Source organism: Hemicordylus capensis, chromosome 3, assembly GCF_027244095.1.
Source record: "Hemicordylus capensis ecotype Gifberg chromosome 3, rHemCap1.1.pri, whole genome shotgun sequence".
Taxonomy (NCBI): Eukaryota; Metazoa; Chordata; class Lepidosauria; order Squamata; family Cordylidae; genus Hemicordylus; species Hemicordylus capensis.
Genome location: NC_069659.1, coordinates 110,070,526 through 110,091,546, shown reverse-complemented (window position 1 = coordinate 110,091,546; position 21,021 = coordinate 110,070,526). Strand labels below are relative to the sequence as shown.

Below are 21,021 nucleotides of genomic sequence, written 5' to 3'. Positions count from 1 at the left end.
GTTTATTTCTCTGCTGCTTCACAAGTACCCAGGCCATCCAAACCATGTCTGTACCTGGTTACTGCTTTCAGATGAAGTTCCAGCCTTCACGTTTAGCACCATCAGGTTCTGCGTGGCAGCATGCAAGATAAGATTTTTTTTAATAGTCTTGTTTTTTATTGGTGTGTAAACCACCTTTGGATTGTTTTAATGAAAGGCAGTATATAAATGTAACAATAAATAAATAAATAAAAATTAAATCCATTGGACCATGACGACCAGGCCTCTGTATAGCTTTGAACTGCTGTCTATACCACTATCTTCTAGCGCTCCCATCCTGTATACTACTACTACTTTATACTACTACTGTATACTATATACTACTTTTTCATTATGTACATTATAATTTTAATAATTTCATAGATCTCCCCCTTTTCAAGGATAGCAGTTTTTAAATATGATATAATGTAATAGCCTTTATTATTAGATAATTTTAAGGTGTCATAGTTTTATGGTTCCATGTGTAGTGATTTATACTGATTTATAATATGTTTTAGCAGTAGTTTACAGTTTTATCTATAATTTTAGAGTAGCTTTTTTTAGTAATTATAGTTTATAACAATTAGTATTTCTGTAATAATGTTAATGCAACATGATGACCATACTGCTTTGTAATTACTTTTAACCATGCTTCTCTGTACTGTCTTATGCTGGTCTTGGACCATAATAAAGATGATTGATTGATTGATAGTCAGCCTTCATCAGTGTATGTTGATGGAGTTCTGGGTTCGTTTAATGAACAGAGGCCATCACCATCCATCAGGTTTAGGTTTTGTTGATCACGACATGCCGGGTGTCTCACTTCCAAGAGCACACACTCAGGCTTTTGGCAAGAGTCTTTTATACTGTTTACATACTGGCTATAGAATTGAGTACAGAGCCTATCAGAGGCCAAAGTTTCATGGTATACACCAGTCATACTAGTACAAGCAGAATAAAGCTTAGCCATTGGTCGACAAGGTGAACCAATTACAAGGCCGAAACCAGCAATAATGCACCAATCAGCTTTAGCTGTGCTTTTCCCTAGTCAGGCGAGGCAGAGTATTGTTTCCAGAAAAAGGGGCCCTGTAACAGCAGGGTACAGAAACTTGTAACCTTTAGGGATTAGGTAGGTGATACAACTAGGTGAAAGGGGATAGTGGAATTTTCCTTCATCGATGTCCAGCAAGTGAATGCTGACACATTTGTCCGAGATTGACTATAGACATTCACTATAACACTCACATGGTATATCTGGCCATTTTTCACCCTACTCTGAAGCTTATATTTATTCCTATACTTTGAAGCCCCTCTGTTCAACCAGAATAGTATAAAGTAAATGATTATCAGACCACTGTTGGTCTGAATTTACAGGGTGGATTGCTTGTCACAACAGAATCACATGGTGGAGTTTAATGAACCTCTTTCTGGGCCATGTGTAGGTGTAAAATCTCTCACAGAAATTGACCTTTGAAGCAGAACCTCAAGCAGCATTCAGTTTCACCTAGATCTTGGCCTCCACTAGAATTTCTTTCCACCAAAATGATGCCCTGTTGCACTGAATGAGGCAGTCCTGCCGAATGAAAAGATCAACCCTCATTTCCCCCAGATACCCTAGTCTTGTAGTAGAGAATGAGGCTTTATATAGATGTCTCAACATTCCCTTTTCTTATCCATGCCATGCAACATGTCTTGAATTAGGAGGAATTTTCTTAACAGCACTTTGAAGCCCATACTTAGGGCTTCTAGTAGGGCTGAGTTAGGCAGTGATAACCAATATCATAAGTTCCATGGTCCTTAGAATGAGCATAATGCTGTATTTATGCAGAGAAGCAGGTCTAGCTTACTAGCAGGCTTCTTCCTCTGCTTCAGAAGGGGAGCTGCAGTGCCCAAAAAAATCTCTGTACTAGGCTGTTCTCAGCCAAGTTAAGCACATCAGATCACTGAAATTCTGATGAATCACTTTTATGAATCCATGGGGATCATTGCAAAGGCCAACTCAGGCCATGAAATGTTAGTTAGAATTATTTTGAAACTGAATGTGGTGAATAGTTCATTTCTCTTGTAGTTTCTGCAATAATTAGGCAACGTACATCAAACAAAATAGCTGGTGTATTGGTATGTTTAGAGTGTTGAAGTAAGACCAAGGAGACTCCGCTACAAATCTCCCCTCAGTCATAGTTACTAGGAGAGAGAATTCTAATGGTAGAGGCAACTAAGAAACAGAAAACATAATGTTGGAGTTCATAGGGGGCAAGACTACTAGAAAGCACAAAAGGGCAAAAAGACTTTATGCATGATTGGATCAGGCCTGTGTTTAAACCAATGGATTTACTCTTATTTCTGGTTTGGCTATTAGACTGCCTCAAAATAAGCCAGCTTGCATGGGAGATTTGTAGAGAAGGGGCTACAAGAATTTTTGCTATGCAGATGTGATGTAGAATAAAGTATAAGCTGTATTCAAGATGACCATTTTCATGGTCATCCAGAAAAACTAGTTCTTGTAATACTTCAAACAAAAGATTAATGTGTATTAAGTTTTGTGTCTTAGCAGTATAAGTTAGCTGTGCAAACAAAGAAAAGGAATTTCCAGATTAATACATTATCTTTCCTTTTTTGTTTAAGCTAAACACACTCTGCATTTCAAACTGTTCCTGGTTTTCTGGACTGGCTGGTTGGACAGCAGCTTCAGCAAGTGAATATAGCAAATACAATTAATTGTATCTAAGATTTTGCTTTTTAGAATGGGCAGAGACTGAAGTGCATTGGACCCAATTCATGATCTTTTTACGAGACACCTAGATAGCAAAGTGTCTGAGGACTTCTATTTGGGTAGTTATTTGTACCTAGTTATCAATACCCAAGTACAGATAGACATATGTCTGTTATATTGGCCGCATTTGCATGTAATGTGAACCATAAGCCCAATGGACCTGCGGTCCCCCTGCTGCTCTCCTGTCGGATGTACTAGAGATCAGTGGCTGTGCGGGCTTCCTTTACAGAAGGATGCCAGAGTTGGGAGAGAAGTTCCTCCCTCAACTCTGGTTCCAGGGTCAGTAGTCTGTGATTCTGAATTCGGACGTGCTGCAGGCCCATTCAGCTGTGGTTCCATGTGCAAATGCGGCCATTGGGTCAGACAGTAAAGGCCACATACCGTATTTTACGGACTATAAGACGCTACGGACTATAAGACGCACCTTAATTTTAATCCAGTTTTTCAGAGTTTTAACATATTAAACTGTTAAAACACATAAGACGCACCTGAATTTTGGCGGATATTTTTTGAGGAAAAAAGTGAGTCTTATAGTCCATAAAATACGGTATATATAAACCATTGTTTTTCACTTAAGTGGGAAAGAATTGGTTCAATATATTTTAAAGGAGGAAGTAACAGTTTTATATGTGTACACCCATCATGTCTGATGGAATGTACATGCATTTTTTAACTTGAATATGGGCACCCAAGCACCAACCATTGGCCATTTCATGCAGATATGGCAAAGAAGAAAATTAAGAAGAAGGCAGAAAGGCTGTTCTCATGAGCAGCCTAACCCAGGCTAGGGTAGGCTAGGGTAGCCTAGCCTGGGTTCAGTTGCTTGTGTGGAGTGCTATGCAGATGTGATGTAGAATCCATGCAGATCCCAGCGCTCCTTCCCAGCATAACTCTACTCTGAAGTTCAGCTCTTAGCCGAGGTTAAGGGTGTGACCATGCTCTTAACCTGAACTGCTGAGATAATGTGTCTCAGCCCAAAAAAACACAGAGAGGAACACCCGGAACACCTCTCTGATGGGCGAATCCTGCAATGCAACACACTCGTCCCATGTATGAACAATGATTTTTCAAAATAAAATGGAATAAATAGAAAGGGACTAGAACCACAGATTATTTCTGCCATGCATTCACAAATGCAATTCTGAAGGTAACATAGTGGATAATACTTCATTTCCTCATAGTTGGAATTGTACGTAGTCATGATATTTTCAGTAATTAATCCAGCAAAAATCTGCTGTATACAGTCAGCTATACCAAACAGTTTATATACTGTTCAGTATATAAACTATGTACTCACCTTTCTGACAATTTTATGTGCATAGCCCAGAATATAATTTATGAATATATAGTTTTCTGTAATCACGAATATATAACTAAATCTGAACTATCTATAAACCACATGGATGTGATGTATATTGAAATTGACATTGATCATTAACACCTTGAACTGGAAAAACGGATTCATTTTCCCCAGGGAGCTAAAATCCAGGTTTTGCCCTAACACATACATATGAAATTTAGTTAACCAAGATGGTTTCTTGGGATTCCCAGGTAGTCATGGGAGGAAGTGCCAATGAATGAGTGTGTTCTACCCGTGGCTGCCTATGCAAGGGACAATATACACATCTGTTGCAAGGATATACACATCTCTTTCTCCCTCCCCCTGTTTCATATGAACTATTAAAAAACAAGTCACGCTTTGTCCCATTGCCACCTCTGTATCTTCTGCAAAGCCACCTCAATGCTACAACTTCAGGTCTGTGTTTATAATCTGCTGTGAATTGGTCTAACTCAAGGCTGCACAACTTCGGCCTCCTGCAGACGTTGTACTGCAGCTCCCATCATCCTCATCTATTGGCCACTGTGGCTGAAGATGATGTGAGTTGTAGTCCAAAACCAGCTGGAAGGCCGAAGTTGAGCAGCCCTAGTTCTAACTGAACCTGCTACAGTTAACAAGGCCTTACCTATGCTCATCGGCTGTTGCTTTTATACTATATGATGATATTGCTGTCCTTTCCTGAGCACTCAGTGAGCTATATGCAGGTAGTTCCATACTTGAATACTCAGTTTAAATAGAATCCAGTTTTTTAAGCAACATTGTCAAGAGATTTAGCAAAACTTGAGAAAATTTACTTGCATACAGGCATCTTTTCCATTTTTCTTCCCTTATTATTTTTGTGGATGTGAAATCGTTGCCCAAATTAGGAATAATTCACTTTAATTAGTTCCCGTTTTCAAAAATGCTGTTAGTGACAGAACTTGACACAATTTTTAAACCTAGAAATGTATTTCCATAATTTGAAATACTATTTGCTGAAGTATATATATACTGTCTATAGCAGTAAAATCCCTTTAAGGCCTGGGCCTTCACCATTGAAAGCAAGTTTTGTGTAGGAAATTGCCTTTGTTGATAATACTTCACTCTAAATGTGTCCCCTGTTTTGCTACTCAGACAAAATAAAAAGCCACAGCACCTTGAATTATATTTTTGGTTGTGTTCACTTTGTCCACAAGAGAGTTTGGATGCTTTAGATATGCAGTACCTTTGTATACTAAAATAAATATATTTTAAATATATGGGTAGATTTTCTTTAAAAATTGCAATAAAATCATTGTAATTCATAGAACATGCTGTAATACAGAGATACATACAAAATACAATCTGTGTATTTGATTGCAGGTAACAGAGTTAAATGTGCCAGCAATTTCAAGCACAGTTTGATATTTCCTATAATGAAATATAATGCAAAAAAATTAAACATCCAATATCAATGGTTTCTAAACGGTTTTGATATTTCTTTTTGTCCTGTTCCATGAAGAGTAATTTATTTCCCTTTTTAAAGTGTGGGCAGAGTGATTACTAGCGCACTGTAATGTAATTGTGTTGCATTGATAAAATAAAAATTGTCCTTTATCTGTGTCCTGATAATGTTCAATTTACAGGCTGGCTTCTCTGCCACCTCTTCACTGCTTTGAGTATTCCAGTTCTCCTCCCTTCCTGCTCTGAGAGCGCACAGAACTGTTTGAAATCCACTGGTACAATTGTCAAATCAATTATTCATTCTCTGCAATTATACTCGCACAAAGAACATTTTGCTGGTCTGAATGATGATTAAATTAACAGCTATTCCAGCTGCCTGATAACATCTAATAGAATATTCATAAGCCCAAAATGGAATGAATTATCTCCATTAACTTCATCATGTTCACTTAATTACATGCTTGTTATTGTATTTACACCTTGTTAGATACCGCTGAAGCTGATCCAGTGGCTGGCCAGGAATTGGAAGCGTCTGTCATGGGGCAGTTGGAGCGCATTTTGTAGGAAATGCTATTTATTTTAAATGCTCCACCTGCTGGGAGCCAAGGTTAGTCAGCAGCACTGAGATGAATTGGGAAACGGGGTGTAAAAAGAAATAATGTGCTTCTGACAGGCTCCGTGGCTTTTAAGTTGCTCTCATTCAGCCACTTCACAAAAAATTATTTTATTCCATCTTTCAGTGATGATGACATGATTGCTTTTGGGTAATCATTTACCATTCTGATTTTATTTTTTGAAGTAAATTGTCTGAAGTAATAGGTTCTTGGAATTACAGCATGTCTTGCTTTTTTTTTTCTTAGAACTTTATTTAAGCTTGTCTTCCAGCATTTAACCCGAGTCCCCTCTTTCGTTTGATCTTCTAACTTTATTTATACAACAGTGCTTAATGATCCTGCACAACGTTTTCCCCTCACATACGCAAAAAATAAATAAAATAAATTCTGTCCAGTATGGTTGACAGTGTTTTTATATCCTCAGCAAGGGGCATGTGCAGTTTCCTTCAGAGGTACAAATACAAAACACCTTTGCAGCCCAACCCCTGATACAATCATTTCATCCTGTTGAAATAAATTTATCACTTTCAAGGTAACTTTACTCTTATGAAACATGGTAAAGGCGCCACTCTCACCTTCTGATACCAGCCTACAATATCCCCCCCCCCACCATACATGCTCTCTTAGGCTTTTACAAGTGGCCAGGATTTTCAGCCAGGCCTCTTTACTTACAGCTGCAATAGCACTGGCCTATAGTAGAGAAAAATGGCTCCCTGTGTTGATTTGAAGCTGAACTAGACCAATAGTGAATGGAATCATAATCACACTTCTAAATATTTGTGAGATCACTGTAATAAAGCACTCAGACCCTATTTTTTATTCAGCCTAGAAGCTATATTTTTGTATCAGCACAAGAAAAGTGGGGATAATTATTTTTAAGCAAAAGGGAATCTCTTGGCAGAATAATGGTGGTAGACTTCAGCCAACCAATGATGTTAGTGTTAGTGGTCTTTGTTTGAAGGAATTTTTTTTTTTTTTTTGAGGGTAAGAGAGAATTTGTATAATGCTAAACTTTTTCTGCTTTTAAAAAAACTCAGGACAGAATAGAAGAATGATTAGTTATTAGGATACCTATGGTATGCCCGGTGTTTTCTACATGCATTAAAACAGCATTCCCTACCTGGAAGAATATGTTAAACAAAAGTTGTTGCTTGATGGAGATAATTTGGAATGCATTTTGTGAAAGATATATTTGTCCTGAAGTATGAGTTGTGGCAGCTTTCCCTGTCTTAAGCACGTTGTGTGTAAATTTTCCCCATTTATTCAACTTATTTCTGTGCCATCTCTTTGGATCATATGTAAAGCTTCATTTGCCTGTGTCTACAAACTAGCAGGCTGGCAGAGATTCTACATGGTTGAATACCATTTGTGTTAATCTAGTAGATGGGTTAATTTTGCTACATTCTACCAAAGAGGATGTTATACAGCTACCTCATCTCTTTACTGCTAGTTATGTTTTCTTTTGTATTGACATAGTAGAAATGGCAAATCTAAGGTTAACACCATGGATAAGGGTGCTGTGTGTTATAAAGTGGGGAACCCATGTAATTAAAAATGACTTGCCTTAACTGATTTTATAATTGACAGAATATTTATTTAACATGCTGTAAATTGACACACCTCTAGACAGAGACAATTATGACTGACTGTATAACATCTGACAGAACCAATTATGACTGACTGTTGTTTGCTACCTTTGCATAGAAATAAATGAAACAGATATTTAGAACAGAGACTGCTGCCTGTGTGCCTATGCTTGCTATAATTAAAATACAATAACCAGTAGGTGAAGTAAAATTTTCAGTTCTTAATGGTTTCTAATTTAGCATATTCTTTAAGTCTTCAAATAAAACTGTTAGCAAGAGAACTGACTATGAATGACACACTCTTAATGCACAAGTGTAATAGGATATGCCAGGGTGTGTGTGTGTTGTCAAGCTATCACTTTGAAAGTTCATTCATTGCCATATATATATTTTACACACACACACACACCATCAACAAAAGGCAGGTTGTCTGACACAGTAATTGAGTTTGCTGGCTGATAATAATATGAAAAGGTCCAGTTATCCACTAGATATAAAATATAGAAACCTTTCATACAAATCAAAGCAAGTAAAAAATGTTTGGTTGTTTTTTGTTTTAGCTAGTCTATGCACTGTTTGCTTAAAGCAGAAACACAGAACAGATTTAAAACAACATTGAATTAACACAATATAAGTTCCATCTTGATTTCAGTCACCAAAATAACATGTTGGAAATTAGTTTAGGGGGATGGTTTCTACTGCCAGTTACAAAATAATGCCGGATTCAATTAAATGAAATGGTTTTGTGATGATGTCTGAATGCTGTTGTCTTTAAAAGCTAATAATATCAAGTCTTCATACATATAAAACATTGATATTACTCGCATAGTACTCATTTTGTATTGATAGTATTGGAGTATTTGAATATTTTCTAATATAAATATAGATATTCTATAAAAGGAAACTAAGGTAATAGCTGGTATAAAATTATATTTCATACATATATCTAAATATATTATTTATAAATGTTCCACAAGCAATTTGAGCCACATTACAACTTTGTTCACAGAAAGAATTAACTGCTTTATTGATTAAAATCTCATTGGGGGTGGGAGGGAGAGAGAGCTTTTATATGTATCTCTAAGTTGGATGGTATGGTAACCTGAAAGTATTGACTGGCTGTGTGATATACAGCGGTCACAATTGTCTTTTACTAAGAAGAGCACAGAGTGATGCTGGTTGTCATTCTTACTCTGCTGTGTGGCAGCGCAAATAGTCCCCTTTCTAACCAACCTGGTGGGAAAAGTCAATATCCCATCAGCAGAGGAGGTAAACACATCAGGAGCTGTGTCCTCTCTCATCTTCCCTGCTCTGTATTACTACAGTTCTTTAAATCTATTCTCCCCAGTCATCAGATGCACTTCTGCCATTCAAATGCATGGTATTGCTCTACTGCAGATATGGCTGTAGTCTGAATTTGTTTTATACTTCAGAATAAAGCATTATCCCTTCATTAATTTAACATAGTCATCTTATTGTTCTGTTCTGCTGCTAGCAAACTTTTGTGGACCTTTTTCTTTAAGTTTTTAATGTATGTACAATATTTCTTTTAATCAATGTATGTGTTTTTTAGGGGGGTTGTCTTGATCCTAAGCACTGAATAAGGGGTACTCAATTCTCTCTCTTCTTGTGGCAGCCCCCAGTGTATGCTTACCCCCCAAAGGCCAGAGACCCATCAGAGGAGTCCCTCATGAAATGTGAGGGGCTGTCACCAGAAGGAAAAATTGGCTACAAAACCTCTGTGTGTCTGCAGAAGTGCTTTGCACTAACACATTACATTCTCTGATTCCCAGCTGTTTAACTTCATCCCATGGATCTTATGTGCTTATTTTTGTCTGGAAGCACCGTTAATTTTTTAACATAATGAAGAGAAGTGAACAATTCTAGTGAGGTTAGCATCTAGTGATAACTAGAACTGCTTTTAAGTTGTATTTTCCAGCGTATATTTGATTGTGTTGATGATGAAGAGCTAGTAGTACCTAAGAAAAACTAGGGTAATCTATAAAGAAAAAAAGGACAAGATATTTCTCACAGACTTACAAACATATAAAAAGGGACAGGGAGAGAATAAAAAGTAGAAGCTGTAGGAGAAGACAAGACAACCCCCAGAACTAATATAGGCAAATATGTTACACAAAAGCTAGCTCGAATAAATGGGCCTTGTGGGTCGTCATCTTTTTTTTTTTTAAGAGAGAGAGGCAAGTTGGGGGCAGTGATGGCAAAGGGAAGAACTAACACAAAAAGAAGAAATGAAAGGTCTGATAAGAAAATGAAAATATACAGATCAGGTATAAGAAAGTAAGAGCAGAGAAAAATAGTAATCCAGAACAAGAGAATGCATATATTTAAACACAAGCAACAACATTTTAAACTGAATAAGATAAGAGAGAGTTCGTGCACCAATGAAGAGGAATTAAAAATAGATAAATGTAATCAAATTTAAAAGTTAAAAAGAGTTAAGGCAAGCTGTAGAATGCAGACAAGAATGGGAGAAAGCATGCACTAGGATAATCCAAACTGGACAAAAATAATAGTACTCAAGCAGTGTTCTCTTTAATTTTTTTCCACCTGTGTGCAGAATGAGTTTTGTTCTGGGTGACAGTACCAAGGCAATAAGCATGCACATATATTCAGAGTGTGACCTTCCCAATGCAATCCAAGCAGGATCTAAAAATAACGGAGTGGACATTTTAAAAACTTGTGTGCGTGTCCACATGTACACGCTATAGAGGGAACACTACCCAAGTATGAGCAGTATCAACAGAAAGAAATGATCACATTTTAGAAATTTGAACAAGAACAGGAATGAGTCAAAATTGCAACCATATTTCTAGTATTAGAAGCAGAAATAAAAGTGCTAACTAAAGTGAAAGACTGGTGCAATAGAAGAAATATGGCCAAGAGATGAAACAACAAACTTTTTGAGAAATTCAAATGAGATAACCTTGAAGAAATAGCAAGAAAAAGATAGACTGACCAAGACAGACAGACAGCCAAAATACATAAGAAAAGATCGGTGACAAAATTATAATAAATGCCAAAGAGACATTTTCAAAATAATGAACACAAAGGATCCAATAATGTTTGCTTGAATGAGCAGTGCCTTATTGTTTGTTCAATTATACGTTCATGACGGTAACACCCTGCTTCTGAGCATTTACCCTGGTTGCTTTAGAACTCTGGGGAGTTTTTTACTTTATCCCCAGTTTTGAAAGATGATGTTACAAACACATGTTATGTTATGTGTTTCCTCCACGTTCTGAGGACATACAGTTAATACTCTGTGTATTGCATCAATAAATGAACTTTTAAATTCAGGTGTTAAGAGATGTCCTTTTTGTTCTTGAGTCTCATTTAATGACAGGGGCAGACGTTCAGTGAGAGGGCAGACAAACAGAACTTCGCAATTAACTGCACTAGTGCAGCAGGGAAACAGTCATCTCTGATGATTGCACAGTCCTCAGGGATGTATTTTCAGACGGCACAGAGAGCTTCTGGCAGGGAAGGGGAGGATGTCAAAAACTGTCCCTTTTCTGGTGTACCAGTGCAGTTGGTTAGGAAGTTCTATTAGGTGGCTCTCTCACTGCACCTGTGATTTCTTGCTCTGAATTTCAGCCAGGATGTTTAAATTAGTTTCTTTGCAGTGGGAGAGCAACTGTCCCTATCTAACCCCAGCACAGCAATCCTCCAGCGGTTATTACTGATGTCTACCTTGTGTTTTTCGTTTGTGAGCGCTTTGGGCATAGGGAACTTTTTTCTTTATGTTAACCACGTTGAGAACTTTTTATGTTTAAAAACAGTGTATACTCTTAAGAATATAATATCCAAGTTAAATAGATTATGTTATATTTTAGTATTCCTTTTTTATTGTTTCAGTAGGACTTCTGTACTCTTTTTTATCTGTTTTATCTGCTGCATTAACAGGGTGCTACCCTGATTTTTTTTTGTGTGAGAGATTAGGCTAGTGCCTACTCAAACACAGTTCCAGATTACACATCCAAGTCACACTGGTGTGTTGTTTGTGGTGTAACCAGCTATGTGTAAAATTAGATGTATGGAATCCTAATATGAGAGTGTGAAAGCTTCGTAGAATCTGAACTCTTGCCAAAAATGTTTGTATAGTATTTATAGAAGCTTTATGAAACTTTGAGGGCTTTTCCAGCCAGCTGATCACCAAAGTTAGTAGTAGTAATAGTAAAACATTTAATTGCATTACTTTTTAGTACTGAAGAAGAATGAATGAAGATTTAATATGCAGAGGGAACAAGTACCACATCCACAGCAAAGATTTCTTGTGTGGTGTAGTGGTTAAAGTTTTGGAATGGGAACAGGATACAACAACAACAAAAATTTATATACTGCTTTTCAACAAAAGTTTCCAAAGCAGTTTTCACCGAGAAATAAATAAATAAGATGGATCTCTGTCCCCAAAGGGCTCACAAGCTAAAAAGAAACATAAGATGAATGAATGAGATAACCAGCAACAGTCACTGGAGGTACTGTGCTGGGGGAGGATAGAGCCAGTTACCCTCCCCCTGCTAAATAAAGAGAATCACCACTTTTAAAAGGTGCCTCTTTGCCAAGTTATCAGGGGAGATACACTGGATACACCCACCCTCCAATAAGTTCTGAAACTGACTAGGTGACTGGCTGAGTCCTCCTCCTGCAGCCCAACCTGCCTCACAAGGTTGGACTGCAGAAGGAGGACTCAGCCAGTCACCTAGTCAGTTTCAGACTGCCTCACAAGGTGATTATGAGGATAAAGTGGGGGTAAAGGACCTTGTACACTGACCTGAGCTGTTTGGAGCAAGGAAGAGATAAAAATGTAATTAATAAATAACTGTAATGTTGTGGTAAAGTTTTTAGTAAAATCTAGAGTTAAGATTAAGAATTCCCCATGTAAAGCATTTCTGACCCTCGTGGCTTATGTGTTTTTCTGGTGTCCCATATTTAGATAACTGTTTTTTCATTCTCCATATTGGAGACCATTCCTCCAGAGATCATTGCCAGCTTGTTGGCAAGCTGGTGGTGCATTGGCTGGGGGCGGGATCATAATTAGGGTAAATGATAATACTTTGCCGTTTATATGGTGCATTTCAAACATTCAGAGCACCTAACGTACATTATCACCATATTCCAGATGACGGCAGAGGGGCACTAAGGCTGAGAGAACAATGGCTTGCTTGACTACCTGATGAGTTTGTGTTTAAAGTTAGGCTCCAGCTGGGGATTTCCTAGGAGCGCCTGTCAATGGTGGCCTTTTGGTCCAAGGTTCAGGCCTGTTGGAAATTGGTACTCAAATCCTCTCCCTCCCTGTTTGCCACATCCCTGCACTTGGGGTATGTGTTCATACCAGGACACAAGAAATGTATTCTTTATCATCCAGCAATATTAGCATCTCATCCTGCAAAATTAGGATAAAACATTCTTCTCCATCGTCCAGTGAACTGAGGATTGAGAACTCCACCTACAAGCAGGTCTCATTTTGAGCTGGTTCTCACAAAGCAATGTCAGATAACCAAGAATCCAAGATTCTTGAGGCATATGCCTTTTATGAAAACCTGGGGAAAGTCAGAGATTTCTGGTTGTCAACCTGACATTTCCTAGGATCAACAACCCAAATTCAAATCTAAGATTATCAATCCCACTTCCAGCAGGAGATCATCAGCTTTTTCCAGGTTCTCACAACACACTGCAAGAGCATGTGCACCGCAAGAATCTCAGATTTCCTGTTACCCAACATGGCTTTGATTGTGAGACCTGGCCCTTTAAAAACTAGCTCCAGGAGGACACTTACCCACAATCTCTGAGCAGCATATATAGTAGCCTTTCACTGCAGAACTCATGACCAGCACAAAGTATCAAACTAACCTCACTTGACTAGTATTATAAACACTGGATTTCTTTCCCTCCATTCTCCCTCCCATTGTGGGTTCCATCTGTGGCATGTTTTTGTTGGCTGGCATACTGACTAACTTGTCCTGCTAATTTCATTGAGACATGTGTTGAGTAATTTAGTCATGATGTCAGCCATTTTTGTTTGCAATGTAGTTGTTTTTTAAATGAAAATGTGTTACTAAATCTAAAAAAAATTAAGCTGGGCACTTGAAGGTTCAGCTCTTAGATTCTTAGTTGCTATGCTAAACCAGCCTGTCTACTGATAGACAGCCAGTAGTAGTCCTATTCAGACATTATGTTGTATGTAAATAAAAATGTCTGTACACATGTATATGTTTTTGTGTGAGTGACTTGTGCATGCATGCACTTTAGAATATTTTAGGGGAACATCAGTTTTTTGTGGGGTACAGTGCCCCTCCACTGCAGGATGCAGAATGGAAGAGTAGCTCTGTGTATTGAACATAACTTGAATAATTGTATATGTGTACAGATCATACGTTCATTGAACATGTGTGAATAGGACTTTCTGCAATTAACTCATTGTTCTGTTTTTTAATAAAATGCAAAAAAGTAATCATACAATCTTGTTCCTACTTTGAAGACATTGCCTTTTTGAAGTGTTTATTTTTCCATATCTCATGTACTGTAGAACGTGTCAAGTCAGAATCCTTTCATGCAACACAAACTAGGTGTTTGCTTTCAATAGGCTGTGGTGGTTTTTTGTTAGCAACTGTTCTGTTTGAAACCATACAATTCACTGAAATGTTCTAGTACCAAAAAAGTAGTTTGAGCCTGTAGACCTTCAAATCAAGTATACTCAGTATCTTTGCTCACTAAGCTCTTCAGACGAGATGATGAAGGCTTGATGTTTGTGTCACTGCATCTGATCTTTTTTTTCTTCCTTTCTTCTACTAGTATTTGTATTTTGGAACTTGTGTTACATCTGTTTTTTAAAGACCTACAACAGGGGAGAAAGAGAGAGTTCCTGAAAACTAGACAAAATAAATCATATGCTTGCCATTTGGTACCGAATGTTTACTCTTTAAATCATTCACACAAGTGGGCGGGGAGCAGATCTTGCAAGTATGCCTTCAGTTGAATACACAAGTGCATAAATTTAGTCAAGATAGTTTCATGTTTTCTTATTAGGTCCTATGCCTACAACAGGTTTTGCTGTCTTAAAATCAGGTTGGGGTGGAGAATAGAATGGACCTCTTATTTTAATAGCTTTACAGATTGGCCTTCTTGCAACTTCCATATGATTCACTGCTGATAATTAAGGCAAATTCACAGTATCCCTTATCAAAATTGTCTCAATAATCCAATCAATGGGACAAGTCCAGAACATTAAAAAAACAGATTGCCAAACAATCAAACCAGTAACAGGAATCTGCTTTTTTTTTATTAAACCCCTTTTGAACAGCAACTGCTACCTGTTGGTTCTAGTATAACAGAATACATTCTCTTCTTGCTGTTCCACCCATGCCAACCCACCCACCCCATTCAGTATTAATGGACAAACAATATTTCCTGGCAATTACTGACAGAAGGTGGTGCACCAGTTCAGTTGGGGCATGACAGGTGGGTTGACTAAGTCCATTATGAGCTGGTTTCCATCTCTTTGTAAGTAGCAAGTCTGACACTCTACTAAACATGCTGACCAAAGTAATTCTGAAAAGGGTAGTGAGAAGAATAGGAATCTCAGCAAATGGTGCCTGAATAGTAGTCTGGCAAATTTGGTTTTTGTGAGTCAGCAAATCTATACTATGGCTTGTTTTTAAAAGATGTCCCTTGAGTACCAAGTGAAAAAGTGATTTATATTCTCTGATCTTTTAATCTTATTTAACCTGCTCTCTCTCTCTCTCTCTCTCTCTCTCTCAAAACAGAACGTATGAAGCACCAGAACATGACTATCAAGTCTTACAGAAAATTGAAGAGCACAGTAGACAAGTGGTTATCCATGAGCAGCTACTCTGAAGTGAACCTCAGCAAACTCTTTCAGACATTCAATACAGTAAAATCTGTGGGAGATCCCAGTACTTAAACTCTGCATTTAAGTGGAATGAGACAAAAGGCTTTTGTGGACTACTTCCTAGACAAAACTTCTTCTGTTTCATTTATTGTATTCCATGTATAATTGTACTCTAGGTTTATGTTTCTCTCTCACACACACACAATTGCATACCCAAAAATATGTTTATTTAAATATGAGCTTTATTAATGTTGGAAAATAGAAAAACAAAAAACATGGTAAAAGTTGATGGATATATTAGACACCCTTATAGTTTATTTTTCAATAAATATCTATTTGTATACCAAGACCTAAGAGGGAAGAAGGGGTGGAGAAATAGCTCCTTTTAATTGAATAATTCCCAGTGAGAGTTGCAGGAATGTAAGTGATCCTAGACTTTGCTCCAGGGTATTTAGTAGAGGTGCTCTCAGGAAAAGAGGTTAGTGGAGGTCTCAGTAGGAGCACTAATGTTTTCCCTTCCCACAATTTAACTATTTTGTAATCATAGACACAGCAGTTAAAAACAATACTAAACCTAAATGCTTCCTAATGCCCTATTACTTTATTCTAAAATGGTCTATATTTTTTTAACTGTGTTTAAGGTGTGTGTGTTTTTCCCCCTGCTGAACAATATTCATTCATACAATACTGTGCTGTAAGTATAGGAAGTAACCACATGGGAATTAATGCTAAAGCACCAATTGACTTCTGTCAGGGCAGGGAGATCGAATGTATGCTGCAGTTTCACAGCCACACTTGTGTATCTAAATGTTATGTTTTGGTTCACAAAATAAGCAATAAAACCTACAGGTCAGAAAAAATAAATGAGAGACAAAATTGGAATATTAGCCAATAAATAAAATCACTTGCTATATTGTAGTAAGCAAATAAAACCATGAAAAAGTTTTGAAGAGGCTTATAAATATTATCTAATCTATTTAGTACCAATCACATTACAAACAGAAACAAGAAAAGCCAAACCATGACTTGGAAAAAGGAAAAATGAATAATGTCAATTTCTTTATTTAGTTGCTGTTCTTAATTTCTAGAAGATTAATGTTGTCACTTCTTGGTATATGTAAAAGTACTTTTAAATGTGCATGTAAAGTTTTACACTGTTAAAAATAATAAATATTCTAAAGTAAGAAAAGTCAAATGATGTGCAAATGTTTGTGTGTGTGTGTGTATAGATATATAGATATATATACACCCCTCTTCCAAAAATGGCTCAGGGTGGGGTAGTTGGTTGTTGAGTTTTTTGCCACCTACTTGCTGATCAGACAATCAGATTAACTTCCCATGGACATGCTCGGCTTTTCTGTTGCATGAGGGGAGAAGCAATATTTGCCTCACTCTCCCCCTGCAGCTGCCTGTGCTTCCTGAAACTATGTCTCTGAGGGTTGGTGAGCCCTCAAGGAGAGATAGGTGGCTGCAAAAGGATGGGGGAAGTGACTGAAAATTACCCCTCCCCCGCAAGCCCTGAAAAAGCCTAGCGAATCTGTGAAAGGTTAATGTATCAGGGACTTTTGTGCTCAAATAGTGGGAATTATTACAAGGCAAACTTACTCATTTATAGGTTCACGTGTGTGTGTGCACACACACCTTACTGAAAGGCATAACATTCTTAAGTTACTTCCTTAGCATGGAACTGCATTTGGAAATTTTCAGCACATATAATCCAATGCCTCCAAACCTAGTCAATAGAAATGACTAAAATAGGACATGCCTCTCATTTGAAACTTGAAATATGAAGTCCACATCATAACACTGGCCACAGTTCAGCACAGAGCAAGCCAGCTAGACTGAGTGGAATGCTACACAACCAGCCTCTGCTTGAGGGGAGAGGGTTTTACAATGCAGCCAAGAACCCAAATCTGCTTGTTGAATGCAAGCATGTGTGTGAAGTAACAGACAATGAGCACTGTTTTTCAGTTCAGAGTTACCAAAATTAAGGTGGTATTTCAACAGCTAGAAAGCCTACATGTGGTCACACACACAACCCACTTTCCAAGTTTCAGGCGTTAGGTTCCCAAAGGGAAGTGTAGCTGACAAACCCAACATTGGTAGGTTCAGAAGACATTCTGGAACTCTCAGCTCAGAGTGCACGCTCACCAGGAACTGACAGTTGGCAGAACCTTATTTGCCACCATGACATGTGAAGCTGCCTTATATATGAGCAGGGCAGACAAATTAATAAATAAATGTGACTGGACTAATTTGACTCTCATTGGTTTATATATCTGGTCCATCAAAGAATCGAACATTATGTATATTTTAAAAACTCTTGCCTTGATCTAGCATCCCTTGATGAAGCATGAACTGCAGCATACGCATGGGACTCCCTTGCCTTCAATAGCTTCTGTATTGGCATAAAGAAATGTGCATGGGAACCTGACCCCTTCATTGAACTAAATAGAGGAACCCATACACACAGGAGCATATCCCAGGGCTCTGGATTGGAATAAAATCAATTGAACCTACATACCATTTCTTCATTCTTCCAGTGTTCCATTTCTGTAATATTTAAAGTGCGTGATCACATGGAGAGTTATATTTTATTGGTTCCTCCTGTTACTACTAGGAATAGTTCTATTACAGTAAGCCAGGCTATGTTGCCATCTTTAATGATGGCTTAGAAAAAGGTGTGACACTTTTGCAATATGTGCAAAAGTGTCTCACAAGTGTTCCTGCCCTATATTCAACAAACTGAATCTATTTGTAAAATATGTAATAGAGCTGCCATAATCAAATGATAAAATGTAAGCACAAAATATAAGTAGCATCTTATTTTCATATAGACACATATTGGTATATTCTGCAAGACTGCCATTTCGCAAACTTTGCTGTTACCACATAGAAACATATATGAGGAAAGTTCTCATTTGTGAGCATACACTTTTTTCTAAAAATGTAAATTTGAAAATAATAAATAGGCACATATATCACAATGCCATTTGTCTTTAATTAGGGAGAATCTTTTGTACAGGTCAAAGAAAACTAGGTTGCTTTAACTATTTTCCCAAGTTAAGGCAATGTCTTGTGTGTATGGTGGTCAAATAAAAAGTGAAGTAGCCAGAAGCATATCCCTGACGAAGCAGCCTACTGAATGGTTCACGTCATCTCAGCTCTTTAGAAAGGCTGAGGATTGCCAAACCCATATTAAAAATATGTTTAACAAATGCCAAACCATATTTGTATATGTAAGTTACTTTTCATATATATACATGAAATGGATGATGCTGTAAACTATTTGGAAGATTGGAAATTCAAGTTTTCAGATAGTGCCTAGTCTGCTGCCCTCTCTTTCCATATGTATTTCCTCTATGCATATAAAAATCTGAGAAGTTTGGCTGAGGAGGAAGGAAAGGTTGACACAAACTCCGAAGTCAAACTACAGAGCAAGTGCATTAGTAGAAAACGAGATAAAACCATACAGCAATTTTATCCTGTGCCAGAATTGTCCCTTGCTGGGGGGAGGATGTACTTTCCTATTTCACAACATCAGCCCATCTTTCTTCTTGCCTCTCTTCTGTAGAGCACCTAAATATTTCTTAATAGAACAGCTCATCCTGCACTCCTCTTATAGCTGTTTAATAGATTAACTCATCTGTGCCAGCTTCAAATTTCAGATTAAAATTCCTTCATCCCGAAGGCAGCATTATCAGGTTGTTGGAGGCTGTTTTCAAACCTTGGTTTTGAATAGCAGCGGCTCTGCATTAATTTAACCACTAAGCTAATAAGTAGGTTTCGTTTTGTTATGCTAAGCTTTATTGCTTTTCTTTTGATCAGAATGGTGTTGTTGAGCAAAGCAGCAGACAAGGCATTCTTTGATGAGGGAATTAGTGCTCTATTCTTCCTCTATTATTCATAGCACAGTGGAATATGTAAGTACCTGAGGGTGTCAAAGGAGAGCAGGCTCTATTGCAAAGTGTTCGCCTTGTTTCTCTCAATAGCTGACTATGAGATGATAAACTGCTTAATACACTGCACTAATTGGATGAGAGCAAAAAGAGATGGGAATTAAGGCAAGGCAAAAAGAGAAAGTACTACCAGCCTTCATTCACTCTTTCACCACTTTAGCAGCGCCAAAGGAGGCACAAGCTTTCTATAAGCAGACTAGAGGTTTTGTGCAGAGATAAAATGAACCTGTTAGTGGATTCAAGTAATACACTAATTATTGCACAGTATAAATACCACTACTGGTTTTATAACATGAAGGTAAACTTCTTTTGAGATGGTTATAGGATTGCTTGGCAGTAGTATAGATCCTAATAAGAGACCAGAGTAATAACCCCCCTGGATTAACAAAATTGCTGCTTGCAGAAGTATGATTCTGGCTTTTACAAAGATTTCTGCGGAATGAATAAAAATGACTGAGTGACATTTCTTAATGCATAATGGATTGATAATGATTCCCTTTTCTTTAAACTAAAACACGTACTTCAAACTCTACTGTTAATCATGTCCACGGGCAAATGTTCTTTTCTCCATAAAAATATTTTTTGCACCTATGGCTTTTTCCCCCTTTTTTCTTTTTTGCACTCCAAAATATATATGTGTATACGATGCTGTCAGTTAAATGTATGGTTATTTGGCAGAACTGCAGCTTGTTCGTAAAAACAAACATATCGAAGAGCCCAGGGTGTGTGGATGTGAACTCCTGAGGAGAAGAATATCCACCTGAACCGTATTTGCCATCTTCTTTGCTGGTCTTCAGAGAGCTATCCATCGGAAAACATCCTTGAAACATCCGCCCCAATCCCTCCTTTGTTGGGTACTGAGTTACTGCAATATGCGTGCATTGGGATCTAATACAGTACATTATCCCCTCCGATGTACAAACCTTCCTTACCTTCAGATTTGTCCCACGTGACACAGTCTTTTTGCTTGTGTTGGGATATAAGTTAGGGTATACTGTATATAAATATCTAAAGCGTGACTGCACGGGGGGAACGCGGGCATGCTGCCTGGGATGTCGCCGGCGAGCTCAGTGTAACCATTTTGGGCAGTGTCTGTCCTTGGTTGGTCTTTGCAAGCTCATCGGGGAGAGGTGCCACTGCCATCTTTACCAGCCACGGAGTGAGGTGAACAAAACCTTGATTAGGACCCTTCCAGTTTCTACAATGCACTGCTCTTGGTTTGGAGCGGCACAGAACTCCTCGGGCGAAATGTTCTCAAGGGAGAGGAGGAAACATGAAGTGGGAAGATCGGAAAGGCCTGCTCTAGCCCCCACTGCAGAAATGTGTCCCCCCTTGTATTAAAACCTACCTGGATGGGAAAAGCCTTGTTGAAAGCTTGACAGCTGCATCCCTAGGCATGTTTCCTTCCACAGGGCTTATTCCCTAGTGTGCTGAGGAGAG

At 38.0% G+C, this 21,021-nt stretch overlaps 1 protein-coding gene across 2 annotated transcripts in view; it reads left to right on the top strand.

The window, feature by feature from the left end:
* Positions 1-16,817, top strand: part of POLA1 (DNA polymerase alpha 1, catalytic subunit) — a 467,466-nt gene extending 450,649 nt beyond the window's left edge. The window contains exons 37-38 of one of the 2 annotated variants that reach the window (XM_053312419.1): positions 6,040-6,159; positions 15,537-15,672. In XM_053312419.1, coding sequence (XP_053168394.1) covers positions 6,040-6,116 — 77 coding nt within the window. In that variant the 3' untranslated portion in view covers positions 6,117-6,159; positions 15,537-15,672. Of the gene's footprint in view, positions 1-6,039; positions 6,160-15,536 lie in introns of both variants that reach the window. The other variant, XM_053312417.1, reaches the window with a different exon arrangement.
* Positions 16,818-21,021: the final 4,204 nt, after the last annotated feature.